The sequence below is a fragment of the Colletes gigas genome, unplaced genomic scaffold (assembly GCF_013123115.1).
Source record: "Colletes gigas isolate AHSC1104 unplaced genomic scaffold, ASM1312311v1 Colletes_gigas_Sc00004, whole genome shotgun sequence".
Classification (NCBI taxonomy): Eukaryota; Metazoa; Arthropoda; class Insecta; order Hymenoptera; family Colletidae; genus Colletes; species Colletes gigas.
The window spans coordinates 1,027,712-1,045,775 of record NW_025106633.1 but is presented as its reverse complement, the minus strand read 5'-3'; the positions used below and the strand labels follow the sequence as shown (position 1 = coordinate 1,045,775).

Here is an 18,064-nt window from a genome sequence, read left to right as displayed (position 1 = left end):
AAATTCATTCATTAGTAATTTGTATAATCTGAATTTTAAGGAGGGTCTTAACGACAACCCCGGTTGCAATCATGAATAATAAATAAATTTAATAGATGATAAATATTTTTTAGATCTAAAGCTACGAGAATTCGTTTATTATTCCTATACCGAGAGTTCTTACGTACATTAGTAATTTTATTCACTAATGATGAGTTCGTTTCGCGCAAAACAGACGCATATAGCGACTCGCGACTCTCGACTTCTCGTCTTGCATGTTTGTTCTCGCGGTTTGCGGTCACGATTCACACTTACGACTGTCAAAAAGTAAAACTAATGCGCCTGAATTATCGTAAATAAAATGAAACGCGTCCTAATTGGGCCCAGAATAGATCGAAGGATCCATTGTATCCGTTTATGAGACGCACGAATGAACGTTAAACATATCTGGTAGTATATTTTCACAGGATCGAGTGTGAAACGCTAAATTATTGCACGAACGTTCCAAACACTTCGTCTCTAATGTATATACTAAAACTATTGTCAAATTAAAATATTAATCATGGAGTCTTAGGTGTTCAATTTTGACACACCTGCAGAACAAAGGTCGTCACTATTTTACACGCGAAATATAATATAAACGAATTACACGTTACTCAAGGACCTTCGTTTCTTATTAACCGCACGTTGTTCTTCGAATCGCGTTCAACGTACATTTCCACATGGACGATTTTTTGGCGAACGAAGGTCCTCGAATTACAGTTTTCTTTTTACCGAATCGAATGCTGCGTGTGTGTACTGAAACGCGTCCTTTCGTGCCAAACCAGTTTCGATCGGATACTACGCGTCCTTCATTTCTATGTAATTGTAACGTATCGGGCCCCTTGGCTACATAAACGTATTGTCGGCGGATAAATAATTTCGCAAGAAAAAAAAAAAAAGAAAAAACAATGGAAAAAAATGTTGACAGCCAGCAGAACGCATCGATACGCCATCGATTTCTACCGGTTCTCCTTGGCATAAGAATTAGAGATAGGGTTACGGCTAAATTGTACCATAATTTGCCTCGACGAAAACAAAAAACTGTAGCGCGATTCGAGAATAGAAATGACACCGAGACGCAAAATTGCCGAGAACAATGACTGGAAAAAATTTTAATGCGGAATTCTAGAGACCAAAATAAGACGAAAATGAAGAATACCAATTTGTTGATGGAGGCTTCGTTAAAAAGTTATTAACGTTTAAAGTTCCACGAGTACTGAATTTTTTTCTCGAAAATGCGCAGGATTTCGGGGGTATGTCTATTGGCCAAAAATAATTGTAATTGACCCCCGCAACCGAAAATAATTTTTCCAGAACGATTTGAAAAATTTTTTTTCCGTCGAAAAATTTCACACCTTCTCGAATTTTTTTCTCGAAAGTGCGTAGGATTTCGGAGGTATGTCTATCCACCAAAAATAATTGTAATTGACCCCTGCAATCGAAAATAATTTTTTTAGGACGATTTGAAATTTTTTTTCCGGCGAAAAATTTCACACATTCTCGAATTTTTTTCTAGAAAGTGGGTAGGATTTCGGGGGTATGTCTATTCACCATAAATAATTGTAATTGACCCCGGCAACCGAAAATAATTTTTTCAAAACAATTTGAAATTTTTTTTTCAAACCAATAAACTTTCATATCTTAAACTATCAATAATCCTGAAAAATAGAAACTGAAAAGTGTGGATAGTGGTTAGAGTGCAGATGATTTAAAATAGCGGTATTGCAAACAACCTTTGCTTAATAAAATTAAAGAAAAAAGTAGATAATAAAATTATTTTCTCGTATCTATATTTACTGAAAATAAACAATTGAATTATGTTTTACAAACATATGAATAACATTGTGAACAAAATTGAGATACATGCTTGAGGATGCTCGAAAAAAGAAAACGAGTTACTTACACGAGTAAGATTAGGTCGAGTGGGGCTGCGAATGCGCCAAATTAACTGTAGGATGATTACCACGAACATTGAAATATTCCTAAAAATTTCTAGCCTTTATTATTTTACTCCATAACTATACGCTTAAACATGTTTTATTATTAGGTGTAGTCATTCGTAAGCCTTAGACTATAATACATTTATACATGGGCGATGCAGCTACTCAACGCTATAAAATACACAATAAAAAATATTATATGGTTGACTGCATTGTGTGGGATACAACTAATATGTATATAAATATATTACAACGATCGTAATACCGATAACGAGATGTTTAACATTTTTTTTTGGAACTTTAAAAAATGAAATTAAAATGGAATTGTGCACGTTCATGAAGTAAAGATGACAGTTTAAGTACACCTTACATAACACAACATTTTTAATTTAAACATCATTAACTTGTATTTACATTTAATTATCCTTCTTCATACGATTGGAGGTCATTCTGTATATTATCGAATCCCGTCCTGGATCCATTTGTGAAATGGCAACTGCATTTGTAACAAATCAAAATTAGACAAAAAAGACCGTCGTACACACTAGTCGATTAAACAATAAAAATTATTACGTACTGCAAATAGCAAGGAGCGAAAAAACAAAAACAACTCCAAACCATAATAGAATATTAAAGATGATAGGATAATCCGCCGAGTATACTTTCGCAAGATTATGGATCTTCTGCAACAAACAAACTTGATATTTTAAACCGTTACGACAACCTGCTGCAACATCAGAAGAGCTTTTAGCACTCAATACGCTTGTTACGTTTGTTCTAAATTTTTCAATGCCTAAAACTCAAAAGCTTTATGCATTTAAGCCGATAACTGGAAAAGACGAGTTAACTCGTCTTCTGTACACGTTTCTACGTCCTCCGTTTCTTCGACTCTTCGTCTACGTATCTAAAAACAATCTATGCATTTAATTACATCGTAATATTTGTATTAGTATAAATTACGTTATACTTGCATTCTCCGTGGTGAAAAACGAGTTAAACCGTCTTTATTCGTTTCTTAACTAAATGCTACTCCAGTAGTCGAATTAGTCACACTACGCACGTAAGATATAAATATACTTCTTATAACTTCACCTGCTCCGCGCATAATGTTACAAAGATTACAGTATTAAATTAATTTCGTTGAATTCTGTTTGTCTAGAATTCATCAGATATGTTTTAATTATTATTCTTGTCGGACTAAATTCTACAGATGATAAACTAAATCCAAATAGTCACGTTAGGTCTAATTTCCAACGGGGAAATGTCACAAATTTCACTATAGCGAAGATAAAATTAAAAAAAAAGAAATATAATAGTAAGGTTTCGATGCAATGTCTAAAATTAAAAATTCAATATTAAAAACGTGTACTACTGCGTATCGTTTCTCGAGACTTTATATTCACCGCCAATGGAAGCCTGTAACTTAAACTCTTCACGCCCTTGGCCACATATGTGGACGTTTAGTTGTTTTTTTTTTTATAATTATAATTACTGTCAATAAATAGACCAAAATAAAAAATCGTCCCTGAAGAGGTTAAATAAAACAAAATCTAGCGAATAAACATATAAAAATTAAAGTGTCGCCACGGCCATCGATTACAGCCGATGCTCGGTTGTGGGTGGGTTCGTCAATGCTCGTACAGATAGTTTAACGCATGAAATGTTGCACGATACAATGATAAATATATCTTAGATCCTAATATTCTGTGCTCGAATTCCATAATCGTACCGTAATTTAAAATTACTCTCTACCAGCTTGCTGGTTTTTAAAAAAACAGATTTTCGTATTAAATTTTTCCCCCATAAATATATACCATGCATTCTATCGAGTAATACACAGCGTCACACATTTCATGCATTGTCAATTTCCACTGTAACAGGAAAGCTACTTTCCAAGAGTAATACTAAGAAGCACTGCATTACAAGCGAACTTAATACATCTAACGTAAGAACGACGCATCGGAAACTGGGATTCCAAGTGTCTCCAGAGTTTTTGGTTGCACGAAAATATTTTCAAAAAAAGATATTTTAATAATATCCCCGCTATTTTGAACAGTACGAATCATCTTCTGTTATAAAACTGAATTTTGTTGAAATTACAGCTTTCGAGGTTTCAAGATCGTGCGGTACGTTTAAGTGGAATTTGAAATATCATAAATAGCTAATAAATTTTTTCTTTTTATATTGCGATTCTTCGAATCGGACATTCCCGTCTTCAAACTGTTTTCGTATCAACAAAAATTCTGGGAATACTTACAATTCTATTCTTAAGAGACTCGTCTGTACATGTGCATATACAGGGTGTCCAAAATCAAATTTATTCAGAGATATCAATTTTGGATACGACGAACTGAACTTTATTTTATCTGCTTGTAATTTGAGGAATTTTATTTCCACTATATTTTCGTTGTTAAAACACAGGTGCATGCATATTGGACATCCCGTATATAATGGATGGTTACTAATATTATGAATAATTGAACGGAAACTTATTCAAAATTTCAAACACTTTCGCTAAGAAATGATTCTCGATGATAAAATGCTTAGCAACTTGTATGCTAAAAAACTATAAAAACTAAAGGCTATCGTTTTAAATTGTAGTACACTGTTGAAACAAACGGGGGTATATTGGTCATTTCCATGAGAAGTGTACCCCAATTTTGATCGTACAACAAATGTTAAAACAATCGGATAATATGCAAAAGAAAATTCTAAAATGCATATTAAAGTGTTTATAATACCTGTCCTATAATTTGTGTGTTAAAATATATGTTACTCTCCGTACTAGTCAATTCCTGATTAGATTCAGTGACTCCGCTATCGTCACGAAAATCACTTTTTGCAGTGGAATTGTTCACGTTACTGTCGTATTTGCTAGCGCTATCAATGTTTATGTTTGTATCCTCTTCGTCTTCGACCGTTTTGTTTTCATCTTGGTGATCATTTTGCTATAAGTACATGTATTTATGTGAACGATTTAAGGCCGTGTCCCGCTAGCGCTGAAGGGACGCGATACTCAAGTGATAATCACGCCGTCGCCGACACACATGGAACATGTACATTAGTGTACTCGATTACTTATCGAGAAGACCGCGTACATTTCAATTTGAACCTTAGTTAAGTTTCTTATCGTCTTCAATTCATATTTAAAACTGTAGCCACGTTTCAAAAAATAGTCTAATGAGAATCTAGCAATGATAGATCTACCGTTTGATGTAAACTAAGAAAACAAAAAAAGATATCTTACTTTAACCAGAAAAAATAAAAAAAAAGAAATTTTGGGACACCAGAAAAATGATAAATTATTACGTGGAGAAAAATACAAGACACTCGATGAAAATGAATATAAATAAGTATGAATGCTCGCGTTTGAACACAAATATTGTTTTTTTTTTTATCGGGCGTGAGCATCGCGTGAATGTTGCACACCTTGAGCGCTAATAAGAATCAACCTTTATGTTTGCAAAACTCAGAATAAACCGAATCCAATTCGGTCACAGTAGTTGTCCATTTTGTATCGTGTAAGAAATATAATTATTGTTGAGGAATGTTATGTCGAATTTTACCATAAATGTATAAAAATTCTGTTCGTGTTTATATACACCACTCCCGATTTTCATATTGTGCTTAAATTTGTGTTATCTCGATGTATACCTTATTATGACGACTACTGTGAAGATATAATGCATTGTTTAATGTATAACTTTGTAAGAGAGGCTCTTGATTGATTAAACGATAAAAAGAAAAATGATTGCTTTTAGTTTCAATGTTATCTATATCTCTCTTTATAATTGTTCCTACATTTCCTTGTAATCAGATTGCCCAGTATAGCAAGTGAATATTTCCAAGAAATGGTAGCTAAAATGTCTCAGAACGTTTACCCATCGGAAGTTTAGTTTCTTTCCATTAGAAACCGTTAGTTCCAATGCAACTGAGATACGATTTCATTTAAAAAGAAACTTAGTGACCCTGAGGGAGTCAATACTTCGATGGCTGAACACAAAAGAATTAATTTGCAAAAAAACATGTTCCCCTTGAAACACTTTAACATCGTATAATAACATTTTGTTATCACCAATATTTTTCACGATACTCGCTTGCTAATAAAATACATATATTACAATTAATTAATTAAATGTATCGAATATTTACTTCGGTTTGCTCTTTTGCATAAATTAAGCGCATTGTAATTACACGCGAATCTGTTCTTTAATCTTTTTGAGTTCCGATTAAAATATTTAATTGACTGAACTACCATGAACTTGGAGGTTATTGTCACTTTACAATCTCCAAAAAATTCAGCTCAGGAATGCGGAAGTACAAGGTCCAACCTTTAAAATAATCCCAACAAGATTACTGGACTTCTTCTCTTTGTAATAATCCCAAAATTAACAGCGTTTTAACCAAGTGTCCTAATATTGACGAGCAGCAATGTAAAAAAATGTACATGCGCCATTTTTAAAATAAACAGTGACGTCAAAATATGTAAAAATCCCATTAACCATAAAGAAGTTAATACTTGGAATCCATCGAAGAATTTTTTTTCTCAAAAGTTAACAGTTCTTTTACACAGACACGCGAACGAGTCTTCATGTTTGAAGATGCCTAATCGCTTTACCTTATATAAAAACCTTAACTGCTGAGAGCAAAATTCTCCAGCGAATTCCAGGTATAAAGCCCCTCTCATCAAAATGGGAAATTCCACATGACATAAACCTTATATTTTAAACGATTAAATAATTTTAAAAAAGATTATATTTCTGTTACTACTTTTGTGTACCTTACATTTTATATGTCTGTATCATTTTATGTTTTGACATCGGTCCAAGTTTTATGAACAATGAATGTCATCTTTGTATTAAATTTCTCGTTATTGTATTGCAGAGAACCTGGTTTAGTTAAAAAATGTGATCTGATCAATTTAAGACTTATTCGATTATGTATGTTGCACGATATTACTGTAGTATCGTTTTAAAAGAATTTTAAAGCAGTGCGAAAGAAAGTACCAAAAGCCTTGAGTCTTAATGTGAACCCTTTGTGCTTCAACATTTAAAATATTCAATAAACCTGATTTATTTCTATCCTAGTAGGTCACAATGCCTGTGCCTAGAAATCATAGTTAAAGTGCAAAGGGTAAAAACGTGTTGTACCCTAATAATTCTGAATTTATGTCCCAACATGATCTGTAGTAAAATGAAATGTTTATGTTGTACATTTCTTAACAAGTTAACGCATGAAACAAAAAGAATATATTTAAGTATCGTGTCATAAATATTGTACTGCATAATTGATCAACATGTTTAGAAACCATGCAAGAAGCTATCTCTAATTCAAAAATATATGTCCATGCAATAGTAATGACATACCTTAATTATAATATTATTATTATTAGTCAAATCTGCATCATTGTGCAGCTGTGTATGTTCCGAAGTAGATTCTACATTTTTAATCTTATCATCCTATAAAAGATATACGTGTTAGACATAGTTCACCGTTTAATGCGCGTACAATGTGAATGTAACTATTGTCCGCGCAAAGTAAAACCAATTGCTATCAAGGTTTCCGTACATTAATGTTTCTGTCGAAAATTCCAAATAGTACACCCAAGAATAGTGAAAAAAGTTTATATAAACGTTTGTCCTATTTAATCCTATTTTTGAGCTACAGACATTTTTGTATGGCAAAATTTCAGGTCAGTGAACTAATTGGAGAAAGAGGATTTTAATGGTAAAATTCGAACAACTCCACGGGGTTTAATCAATTTTTTTTACGATTCGTTTTACAATGGGGTTTAAGGTAGGAGCCTACCCTTTACAACGACCTCATAAAAATTGATGTAAGCGTTCAAATACTTCCGTTAGTCATTGTATATGTTTACTCCTACTAACCTAAGTGACCTGAAGATCACTTTATCTACACTATTGTCTCGCTTCTTCGCGTTTCGTTCCCAAAATAAAAGACGGAATATAGGCAACAAGGTTAAAGAGGACAAATGTTTACACGAACTTTTTCATTAATTTTGAGCGTCGAATTCACCTTGAAAAATATACGCATAATCATCGGTACACCCTGTCTAATCCACAATACTATCGTGTACACGATTAAACGATGTAAAATATTCTAAAACCATGTACCTGACATAATTATTACGTGAAAAAAATCTCAGTATATTTCAACCAACAAATAAGATCCAATCTGCCACCTATACCTGCAGCTTCCATAAAAATCAAAATATAATACAACTTAAAGAAATTAAAATATTCGGTTTATATTAAATAATAATTACATCAATCAAAAAATACAAAAGTTTCGAACTACTTGATGGAACGTAATTGTATCAGAAAATATGTAAATTTTTAATTATAGTAATTCATAGAAAATATATTGAAATAATTGAAACATTATATATTTTACTTAGTTTTTCTGTATAATGATATACTACAGTTTACACGTTCAAGTTTTCGTGTTCTATCGATGGTAAGAGTTTACATAAAGTTGATTGATGATCAGATATTAGTCCAATAAATTAAAATAGAATTTCAAATACAAACCGTCTCGTTAGTATCTCGTTTTTGCCTTCCTATTGTGACAGAGCGGATATGATGTACCTTGCTTGCATCGTTTGTGAAAGCCACAATTAATACCTGAAACAAACAATTTTTGACTTTGTACTTTAAACGATACTAACAAAACAATTGAAAATTTCGCGATCCCGGTCTTCGGAACAGAACAGGATCCCGTAAATGCCTGAGATTCGAATATATCGAATATCGAATATCGAAAATCGAATATCATATTAAAACAATAAAATTCTTACCTGGCCATCGTACGCCTGGACAAATGCATCGCGAATAATGTTCAGGGCATTGTTCAATAATGATAAAGCTTCCCTAGACGTGGTCGAATTATATCCATAATCATCAAAGATTGGACGCAAGCCAGATATAACCAGCCAATAAATATCAGATTTCGAGTCTGGTTTAATTGCAGAAGGTGCTTTCTTAGCGATAGCATGGAGCAATTGCACTTCTTCTAGGAATTTTTTATCATCTTCCTTCCTTAAGTTTAAGGCTTTCAAAGAAGCTTCGTCGATGGGGGTTGGCTTTAATTCACCAAGAGCAGACTGTCCTAGCTGAAATCATATTATTTAGAAATGACTTAAATTTTTTAATTACTTTTAATATATTCAAAAACCTATTATTTTATCATAATACTTACAGCATCAAGACCGTCGCCTAAGGATATTCTGACTAATGTATTATCGTTATCTCTTTCTTCCAAGCGTTCTCTAAGTGCCTGCCATGTAGTTTCTTCAACTTCATTGACATTTAAAGGAAACCTTTTGCCCCTAGGGATATCTAGAGACCCTACACCTTCTATTGCTACAGCGACTACAGCTTCTGGAAGACTGAACGGATCGGCAATAGAAATGCCGCTCCATGTTCCTCTCTGTAATAATATTAATTAGAATTAAAGTTGGAATATTATATCTACACCTTAAAATCGTATTCCATTGGTCTACTTGGTTAAAGCATAAAATATAAAAAAACAAACCTGCTTAACAGTGAAACCTAGAGCAGCAGCCAGTACTTCTTTGAGTAAGCTCTGTTCCACTTCTTCATTCCCGTTGAATAAAACACTGTTCGGACTGTGTAGAACTACGAAATCTCCGCTTGCTTTTACTGCAGTATTCGAAAAAAGTAATATTATATTTTATGTGATTACTAATCCTCGATATACTTAATTAACCGAGCAATTAAGAACTATGTTTCAATATATTATCTCGGAATTTATAAAGGACTCGTACCTGCAACGATTACAGCTATGAAACCCCAAAATAGTTTTAACATTGTTGTTTTAAAAGCAAGAACCGTAAAATTGAGACACTCCCAGGAATTCAATACCAATTCACAAATTGATCATATGACACGCAAACGTGATGGAAGCTCCACTGTCTGCTACTAACGCCACCGAGTCCACCGACACCGACTATACACTCGTTGGGAAAATAGATGCAGCGACATCTAAGAAACAAAAAACACAGAAATCTATGTCTATACAATTGTACAGAAGAAAATTTTTCTTTTTTTTCTATTTCTCCTGGCCTGCGAAATATTTTTACGATGATCCTGTAAATGAGATCACGGGAAAGGGATTTTCTATACGTTTTGGATAACAAAATTACAATTGGTATATCATGTGCTGAGAAAGTTATGAAAATTCTAAGTATTTTTGCATTATCTCGCTATTAGGACTATTTCTGGCGAACTAAAATTTTAACGGCCGGTTAATTCTAATTTCAAACATACATATTTTATAAAACGAACGTACATAAAACATAAGTAATTAGAATAAGTGTTAGCAAGTAGATATTTATTCATAGACAAAATAACAAAGTATCTTGAATAGTTACTGAACGAGTATTATTCCTTTTCAAAAATTTTAAACTAAACGGACAATCAAATTAATTACCGACTCGTCGATATGAGTCAAATTGATGGGTTCTGTAAATGTAATGTTAAACGTACTGTTAGTGAATATTTTGGACGACAACTTGTGGGAAACAATGACTGATTGAATTGTTTATTTGACCTTCTGTTAGTTGTTCGTTTATATACTTTTATTAAAAACACACACACATCTACGTCATCGTCATAAAATCTGGTGAGAAATTGACGAGTCAACTACGCCATTGCAATGCCCTCGACAAAAAAGAGGCGCCATCGTTCATTTCGTCTAGGGGATATAAAAAAACGCGGGATATCCCTAGAGTCGAAAAACTACGCTATTAAATCAAATTTTTAATTATAAATCTATCTCGTCGATCGGAGTGTTCCGTTTTATTTGCAGACGTTCGCAAATTTCGTTCTCTAAAGAAATTTATAGAAAGTTTTGAATTTCAACTAGATTTTGGTGACTTTACCTACGCTTGGTAGCACTTCCGGTAGTGATTTCTCCGTCTGAAATATCGACAGATATATTGCAGTCACTTTAAAGCACCGAAAGGTTTATATTGATGTTTAAAAATGTAACTAATCTGATAAAAATAAATATTTAATAATTCTGTATACAAATCCGTGAATCTTCATAAGTTTATCTGTGGTCCCTTTGAGGTTCGTAGACCATAGACTAGAGTCATCTATGTAGAACGTAAGTGGTACGTGAAATCTTTACAGGTTGTCGCTAGTGTTGTTTTTGGGCGTTAACAAAAAAATGTGAATATCAACGTACCATCAGCTTGTGGTCTATGGACATCTTACCTCGTGACTGGCTCAATTGATTATTAGTCTTATACAGTCTCGTATGCGGATTCACAAAATTGGTGTGCGTACTGAACATTCGGCAGGACGCAATCGTGCTAGACAGTGAATTGATAGTACATTCTTGTACTTCTTGCTTCTTTGCACTCGCTCGGAATAGCATATTCTCTATGCTAGTTTCAATTATTTGTACACAAAGACCAGTACAAATTCATTAAATCAAATATGGGTTCGCTTTTTCGGAGCGAGGAGATGACCTTGTGTCAACTCTTTTTGCAAAGTGAAGCAGCATATGCCTGTGTCTCGGAACTTGGTGAACTTGGCCTTGTACAATTTCGAGATGTAAGTTTTATGTTGTAATACCTCTTATATATATATTTTGTTTTCATACACAATTTTTTACACAACCTCCATATATCGATTTTAACACACTTCATAGTGGTAGATAATTTGAATATAAATATCGATCATTCTCAAGAATAGGAAAACTAGATTATATATCATTAGAAACTCTTTCAACCTTATGCCATCCTGAGTGTATTATAAGAGTAATATGTAAATTACTACTCTAATATTGGTAAACTTAAATACTATATCATTTAATCAGCTTGAAATATTCAATAGTTATTTACCAGTCAGTACTATGGAGAAATAATATTGCCACTCTTATCAATTTAATATTATTTAGTCAAAAATTTGATACAACATAGCGTATCAAATTGTGTATAATTATAATTTTAAATAGTTGTTGTATACAAGAAATATTTTTTAACTTTTGTTCTTACAAAGTGAAATACAGTATCACAGTGCACCAATGGATAAATCTGTCAAAATGGTACAATCTTACTGATCATTATGAAATTTAAGTATGTGGTTAAGGACATCATTTTGATCAATTTTTTTGTTTTCATATACATCTTTCTTATATACAAGGATAGTTTTAATGATATTATTGACTAATTTTAAATGATCTTGACTCTCGAATGGCGAATCGGCTTTACGATCGAACGGCGAACTCCGCGGCCATTTTGACTCGAATCTAAATTTATTTCTTTATTTATTAATCTTGCTGATTTTATAAGTTCACTTAATATCAATATTATCACTGTTATTCATTAAAAAATGAAACTTAACAACTCTGGAAAGAATAGTTTGCATGTGTCCAAATGGACCCGGAGCTCGTTAGGCGAAGATTAAATTAAAGCTAACGTTAGATGAAAAATTTAAATAGAAACAAATTTTTTATTTTATAAGGGTAACGACAGAACGAAAAACCAAGTGAGAAATTTAAACAATAAACTATTCAATTTATCTGTGACTGGTTCTTACGAGATGTGTCGAAATTTGGTTCCATCATTGACCATACATTTAATTCGTCCTTTGGGTGAATAACCAACATCTGAGATCTCAAGAATGTCTTCATTTGCATCACATATGAAAATGTTAATTTAGATCAGTAGGTTGTGCCACAGACATGGGTATTCAATAGCATTTTTCATATTACAACAGGATGTTTCCTCGTATTAAATGCAGTTTGAGATCAAATATTTTTTCACAAATGCTCAGAAATAATCAAAATGCTGCGAGTTCTCCTCACCTATTCTGGTCTAAATTCTCCAAAATAAAAAAGATCAACATTTTTAGAGTCTACACGATTTTAGCTGCCCGTGAATGCACGGCACTTTGAAAATGTTTATTTCCAATATAAGTGTATGTAAATTCGAAGATACAACTACATCGTGCAAGCAACTAAAAATAAATTGCGTTCCATTTGACGGACGATAAAATATTTCCGATCTGTAGTTATTCATAGTCCCTTCAAACATTTTTGTTAAATCGAGTTTTCGCGAATAATTCATGAAATGCAAAAATTCAAAAGGAAACATTAATTTATTGCAAAAACAAAATGCAACAAATTAAGATATTGTATTACGATGTAAATAATTCACGAAATGTGTTCTTAATTATACGATAACCTACTTCTGAAACAATATGGAGTGTATCGAACACGAAGAATTATCGTTATATTTCATCTCCTTTGTCTTAACAAAGATACAGTATAAAGGAAATTATTGATCCCAATTAATACGAAGTAAGAATTTAAACCCAATTTGATCTTGTTTATACTGCTGATCATTTAGATACAAACGGTGATTTTGGATTCCAAGGTACACGACTTCTTTGCCAATAGATTAACGCAGATATCACATCGAATTAGATTTTGGCAATAGTCGAAGCTTAATTCAAAACTCAACTTCGTCCGCCGTCGCGTGAACTCTGCATTATTTTATTTATAACAGGATGTTCGGCCAACCATGGGAAAAATTTTAACGGGAGATTCTAGAGGCCAAAATAAGACGAAAATCAAGAATACCAATTTGTTGATGGAGGCTTCGTTAAAAAGTTATTAACAATTAAATTCAAAAATTTCAAATCGTTCTGGAAAAATTATTTTCGGTTGCGGGGGTCAATTACAATCATTTTTTGTGAATAGACATACTCCCAAAATCCTAACCATTTTCGAGAAGAAAATTCAGGAAGGGGGACAAAGTCGATAAAATTTAAAAATTTCAAATCGTTCTGGAAAAATTATTTTCGGTTGCGGGGGTCAATTACAATCATTTTTTGTGAATAGACATACTCCCAAAATCCTAACCATTTTCGAGAAGAAAATTCAGGAAGGGGGACAAAGTCGATAAAATTTAAAAATTTCAAATCGTTCTGAAAAAAATTATTTTCGGTTGCGGGGGTCAATTACAATCATTTTTGGTGAATAGACATACTCCCAAAATCCTAACCATTTTCGAGAAGAAAATTCAGGAAGGGGGACAAAGTCGATAAAATTTAAAAATTTCAAATCGTTCTGGAAAAATTATTTTCGGTTTCGGGGGTCAATTACAATCATTGTTGGTGTATAGACATACCCCAAAATCCTAACCATTTCCGAGAAGAAAATTCAGGAAGGGGGACAAAGTCGATAAAATTTAAAAATTTCAAATCGTTCTGGAAAAATTATTTTCGGTTGCGGGGGTCAATTATAATCATTTTTGGTGAATAGACATACTCCCAAAATCCTAACCGTTTCCGAGAAAAAAATTCAGGAAGGGGGACAAAGTCGATAAAATTTAAAAATTTCAAATCGTTCTGGAAAAATTATTTTCGGTTGCGGGGGTCAATTACAATTATTTTTGATGAATAGACATACCCCCGAAATCTTGCGCATTTTCGAGAAAAAAATTCAGTATGGGCGGAACTTTAAACGTTAATAACTTTTTAACAAAGCCTTCATCAACAAATTGCTATTCTTGATTTTCGTCTTATTTTGGCCTCTAGAATCCCCCATTAAAATTTTTCCCAGGGTTGGCCAGGTTTCATGTTGCATCGGTGACTCAATAAATGTTAACGTAGCTGGAACAGGAAGTCTTGTGACACCCTGCATAGTCATCAAACTTCCATTTGCTCCGCTCTGTGCAACTTCCTGATAATCGATTTTAAAATATCGAATAGGTTCGAAAATTTATTATTTCACTCGAAAAAGAACTTCTCTCATTGCATTATTCGCCTTTTATCAAAACAATGGGAAAACGGTGGAAAATATTTTACAAAAACTTATGGAGACTTTTGCATTAAATTGGAAAATATTTAAATGAATAATAAGTGCCTTAAAAGAGTTTGCATAATTCTAATAATAATTATTTATTTTACGTCCAGCTTAATCCCGATGTCAATGCTTTTCAACGAAAGTTCGTCAGCGAGGTGCGTCGTTGCGACGAGATGGAACGTAAATTAAGGTATTTGGAAAAAGAGATTAAGAAAGATGATATCCCTATGCTCGACACTGGTGAGAATCCGGAGGCGCCACAGCCTCGTGAAATGATAGATTTGGAGGCGACGTTTGAAAAGTTAGAGAACGAGCTGCGGGAAGTAAATCAAAACGCGGAGGCTCTGAAACGTAATTACTTGGAGCTGACTGAATTGAAACACATACTCAGGAAGACACAAGTATTCTTCGACGAGGTAAGAGCACTATCGTTAAACCTTATCTTTACGATATAATATGAAAACTGACCTCATGATACAATTTATAAGAATCGTCATATAATACTGTACATCTAATAATATAGCGCACATAAAAGTTTTATTGCGATGTAGTATCTTTATATGACGTACAGGTTGTCCAACAGATATTAGACAAATCGAAACATACAAGCTCTTCACGTTAAAACGAAAACGAAAGTAATTTACCATTTTGTCGTGAATCGTATACGATTTTAATGCGTGGAACATTGCGAAGACTAGCGAAAATGTACTTTAAAAATACTTTAAGATATTATTAACGTGACAATGTATGTAAACATATGTCTGCAAGCGTTTCTTGAGTGTATTTCCGCTAACATTTCTTGTAACACGGAAACGATGTACTGGATTACAAAATGGTACAGAAGTTGTTTATTTCTTTTGTCTTGAAGAATTTACATGCTTTGCTTTGTCGAATAAGTTCGGGGCACTCTGTATACCATGTATGTATTATATATTATATGCATATGAGATGGGCAATGGTTACACTGAAATCGCAGCATTGTTTCTAACGATACGAGAAAAGTTTTAAAAAAGGAGTATTTAATTAAAAAGTGATAAAAATTGTTTTTTTTTCTTATAAGGGAATGGATGAGAGGGAGAGAAAGAGAGAGAGATATGCTACAACTCTCAAGACAAGCAGAATGCTTATGACAATAAAGTGTTGTAACACAAAAATTGGTGTATCCGGTGGAGGGTGTTGTAAAAATGTACTGGGATGTTCTAAGCTGAAATTTCAGGAACTAATACCATAGAGGGTGTTCAGCTAACCCTGGGAAAAATTTTAATAGGAGATTCTGGAGGTAAAAATAGGACAAAAATCAAGAATACTAATTTGTTGATTGAGACTTCGTTAAAAAGTTATTAACGTTTAAAGTTCCGCCTGTAAGACGACAATCTGTGAACAGCTGCGCATGCGTGATAGTGGTTCTCGCTTAGAAAACTGTAACGCTGTCGATGAGTCAGTAAGCGTTTCTCATACTGAGAGAGAACTTAACGTTCTACAAGCGGAACTTTAAACGCTAATAACTTTTTAATGAAGTCTCAATCAACAAATTGTCATTCTTGATTTTTGTTTTATTTTGACCTCTAGAATCCCTCATTGACATTTTTCCCAGGGGTGGCCGTACACCCTGTATACATTTTGCACATTATACTGACCAGAGTTTGGGTTAGGGTACTGTTTTATTTGAGTCCTTATTCACATAATTTTTGTTTGTATGGACGATGTCCATTTACGCGTCTACGTTGCAAAAAGCAATCTGTATATTTGCTTGTAGAAATTCTGTTTCTGGAACAAAATTCTACCGTGTTTTGCTTGAATGTGCATCATTACACTCTTTCTGTTTAAGATAAAAAATGGTAAAAAAAAAAACAAATTTTTTATCGCATAAAACCTCCCTTTGTTAAACTTTTTTCGTATCGGCATAAACAATCGGAACATTTCAGTTGTTTCTTTGGCCGACTCCGCCTTGTATACATACTGGTTGGAAATACTTAGGTTTTATACAAAGTTGTTAGCAATAATAAATAATTTTATTGAAATAAAATTTTCTATAGGTTTTGAAACTTTAATATTTGATATAAGACAATTTTAATAGAAATCGTGTTTATTAAAAGAAGTATAATTATATGTTTTAAAGTACAACAGGAAATGTACATTACGCTTTTGCCAAATTTTAACAAAATAATTACAATTTTCGACGTTCCGATATATATACTAATCTATACTTTCTGTCTTTGTTTTTACAATTTTTGTATACTGTATTATGTATGTATTAATACATATTCTGCTCTAGATATAATTCGTTTTGTTAAAACGATAGCTGAGGAATTTGAAAATAATACAAAACGAAATTATATAAATATTTAAAAGTAACACATTATAATTATTTATGTCTGAATATTATGCAATATAAATTGGCATTTTGTTTCTTGCATTTGTAACTTTGCACAATCAGATATGTAGATGTACTTTTTTTTTTATAAGACATCAAAATAATCATATGTATATTCTTATGTATTTTGATATATACTATACTACTAACCATTTTTTTTATACGAAACGTTTTACAAGAACAAACTTTTGATACATATAATTATATGATTCATTAACTGTGGATGTAAGTATAGCTTGTAAAGCTATACAAGTGATTAAGATGCATGTAAATGGAAATTGTGCATTATGTGTCTAATATCAATGCCTTTTCTGCAGTTGCTTTGCAATTTTGTATAAGCGGAACAAATTTATTTTACAATATACAAACTGGTAGTTTATAAAGAGAGCATTAATATTGCTAATAATACCAAGTCAGACAACCGTTGACATTAGATTGTGTTTGTTTTGTGTTACTAATAATACTGTTGAGTGATTTTAGGACTATTAATGTGTTAGTGTTGCCAACTAACTAAGTTGCAGAATTGCAAAAGACACAAGTCACTATTTAAGCCCTATCTCCCTATGTCCCTTATATCTCCCTTGTTTCTACATCGCATATTCTTATTAAATTCCCCAGTATCTCATTCGTGATTATTTTCTAAGTGTTTGTTATTCGTTGATAATACATGCATCGAAAAATATTTTGCATTTATGTATAAAAGTAAACAAGCTTAATATTAATTTTTAGAACCGAAGTTCTTTCTTGCATTTAAGAACATTTCTGTGACCATATGTGATATTGTTAAGTAGTCCCTCTAGAGATCGTTTTTATACTCAAACACTTTAATACATATACACTATTAAATTTATTATATCTAAACATTTAT

General features: G+C 32.7%; 2 protein-coding genes across 12 annotated transcripts in view; one reads left to right on the top strand and one right to left on the bottom strand.

Moving 5' to 3' along the window:
* Positions 1-1,841: 1,841 nt before the first annotated feature.
* LOC122394875 (ATPase H(+)-transporting accessory protein 2) lies at positions 1,842-9,922 on the bottom strand. 6 transcript variants are annotated; one of them, XM_043392055.1, is made up of 10 exons: positions 9,769-9,922; positions 9,516-9,643; positions 9,180-9,410; positions 8,779-9,093; positions 8,513-8,605; positions 7,328-7,420; positions 4,703-4,909; positions 2,539-2,644; positions 2,376-2,457; positions 1,855-2,132 (listed from the first exon to the last, which is right to left on the bottom strand). In XM_043392055.1, exons 1-9 carry the CDS (start codon positions 9,809-9,811, stop codon positions 2,378-2,380), a joined length of 1,296 nt encoding a protein of 431 aa, XP_043247990.1. In that variant the 5' UTR covers positions 9,812-9,922; the 3' UTR covers positions 1,855-2,132; positions 2,376-2,377. The 6 variants fall into 6 exon arrangements, with proteins under 6 accessions (XP_043247992.1, XP_043247995.1, XP_043247993.1 ...); XM_043392056.1 differs by having other exon boundaries at positions 1,880-2,003; XM_043392057.1 differs by having other exon boundaries at positions 1,842-2,457; positions 7,328-7,417.
* A 1,341-nt stretch (positions 9,923-11,263) lies between these two features.
* LOC122405535 (V-type proton ATPase 116 kDa subunit a1) overlaps positions 11,264-18,064 on the top strand; it is a 33,429-nt gene continuing 26,628 nt past the window's right edge. For all 6 annotated transcript variants that reach the window (XM_043410381.1, XM_043410379.1, XM_043410383.1 and 3 more), the window contains exons 1-2: positions 11,264-11,563; positions 14,933-15,238. In XM_043410381.1, coding sequence (XP_043266316.1) covers positions 11,447-11,563; positions 14,933-15,238 — 423 coding nt within the window. In that variant the 5' untranslated portion in view covers positions 11,264-11,446. The remainder of the gene's footprint in view (positions 11,564-14,932; positions 15,239-18,064) is intronic.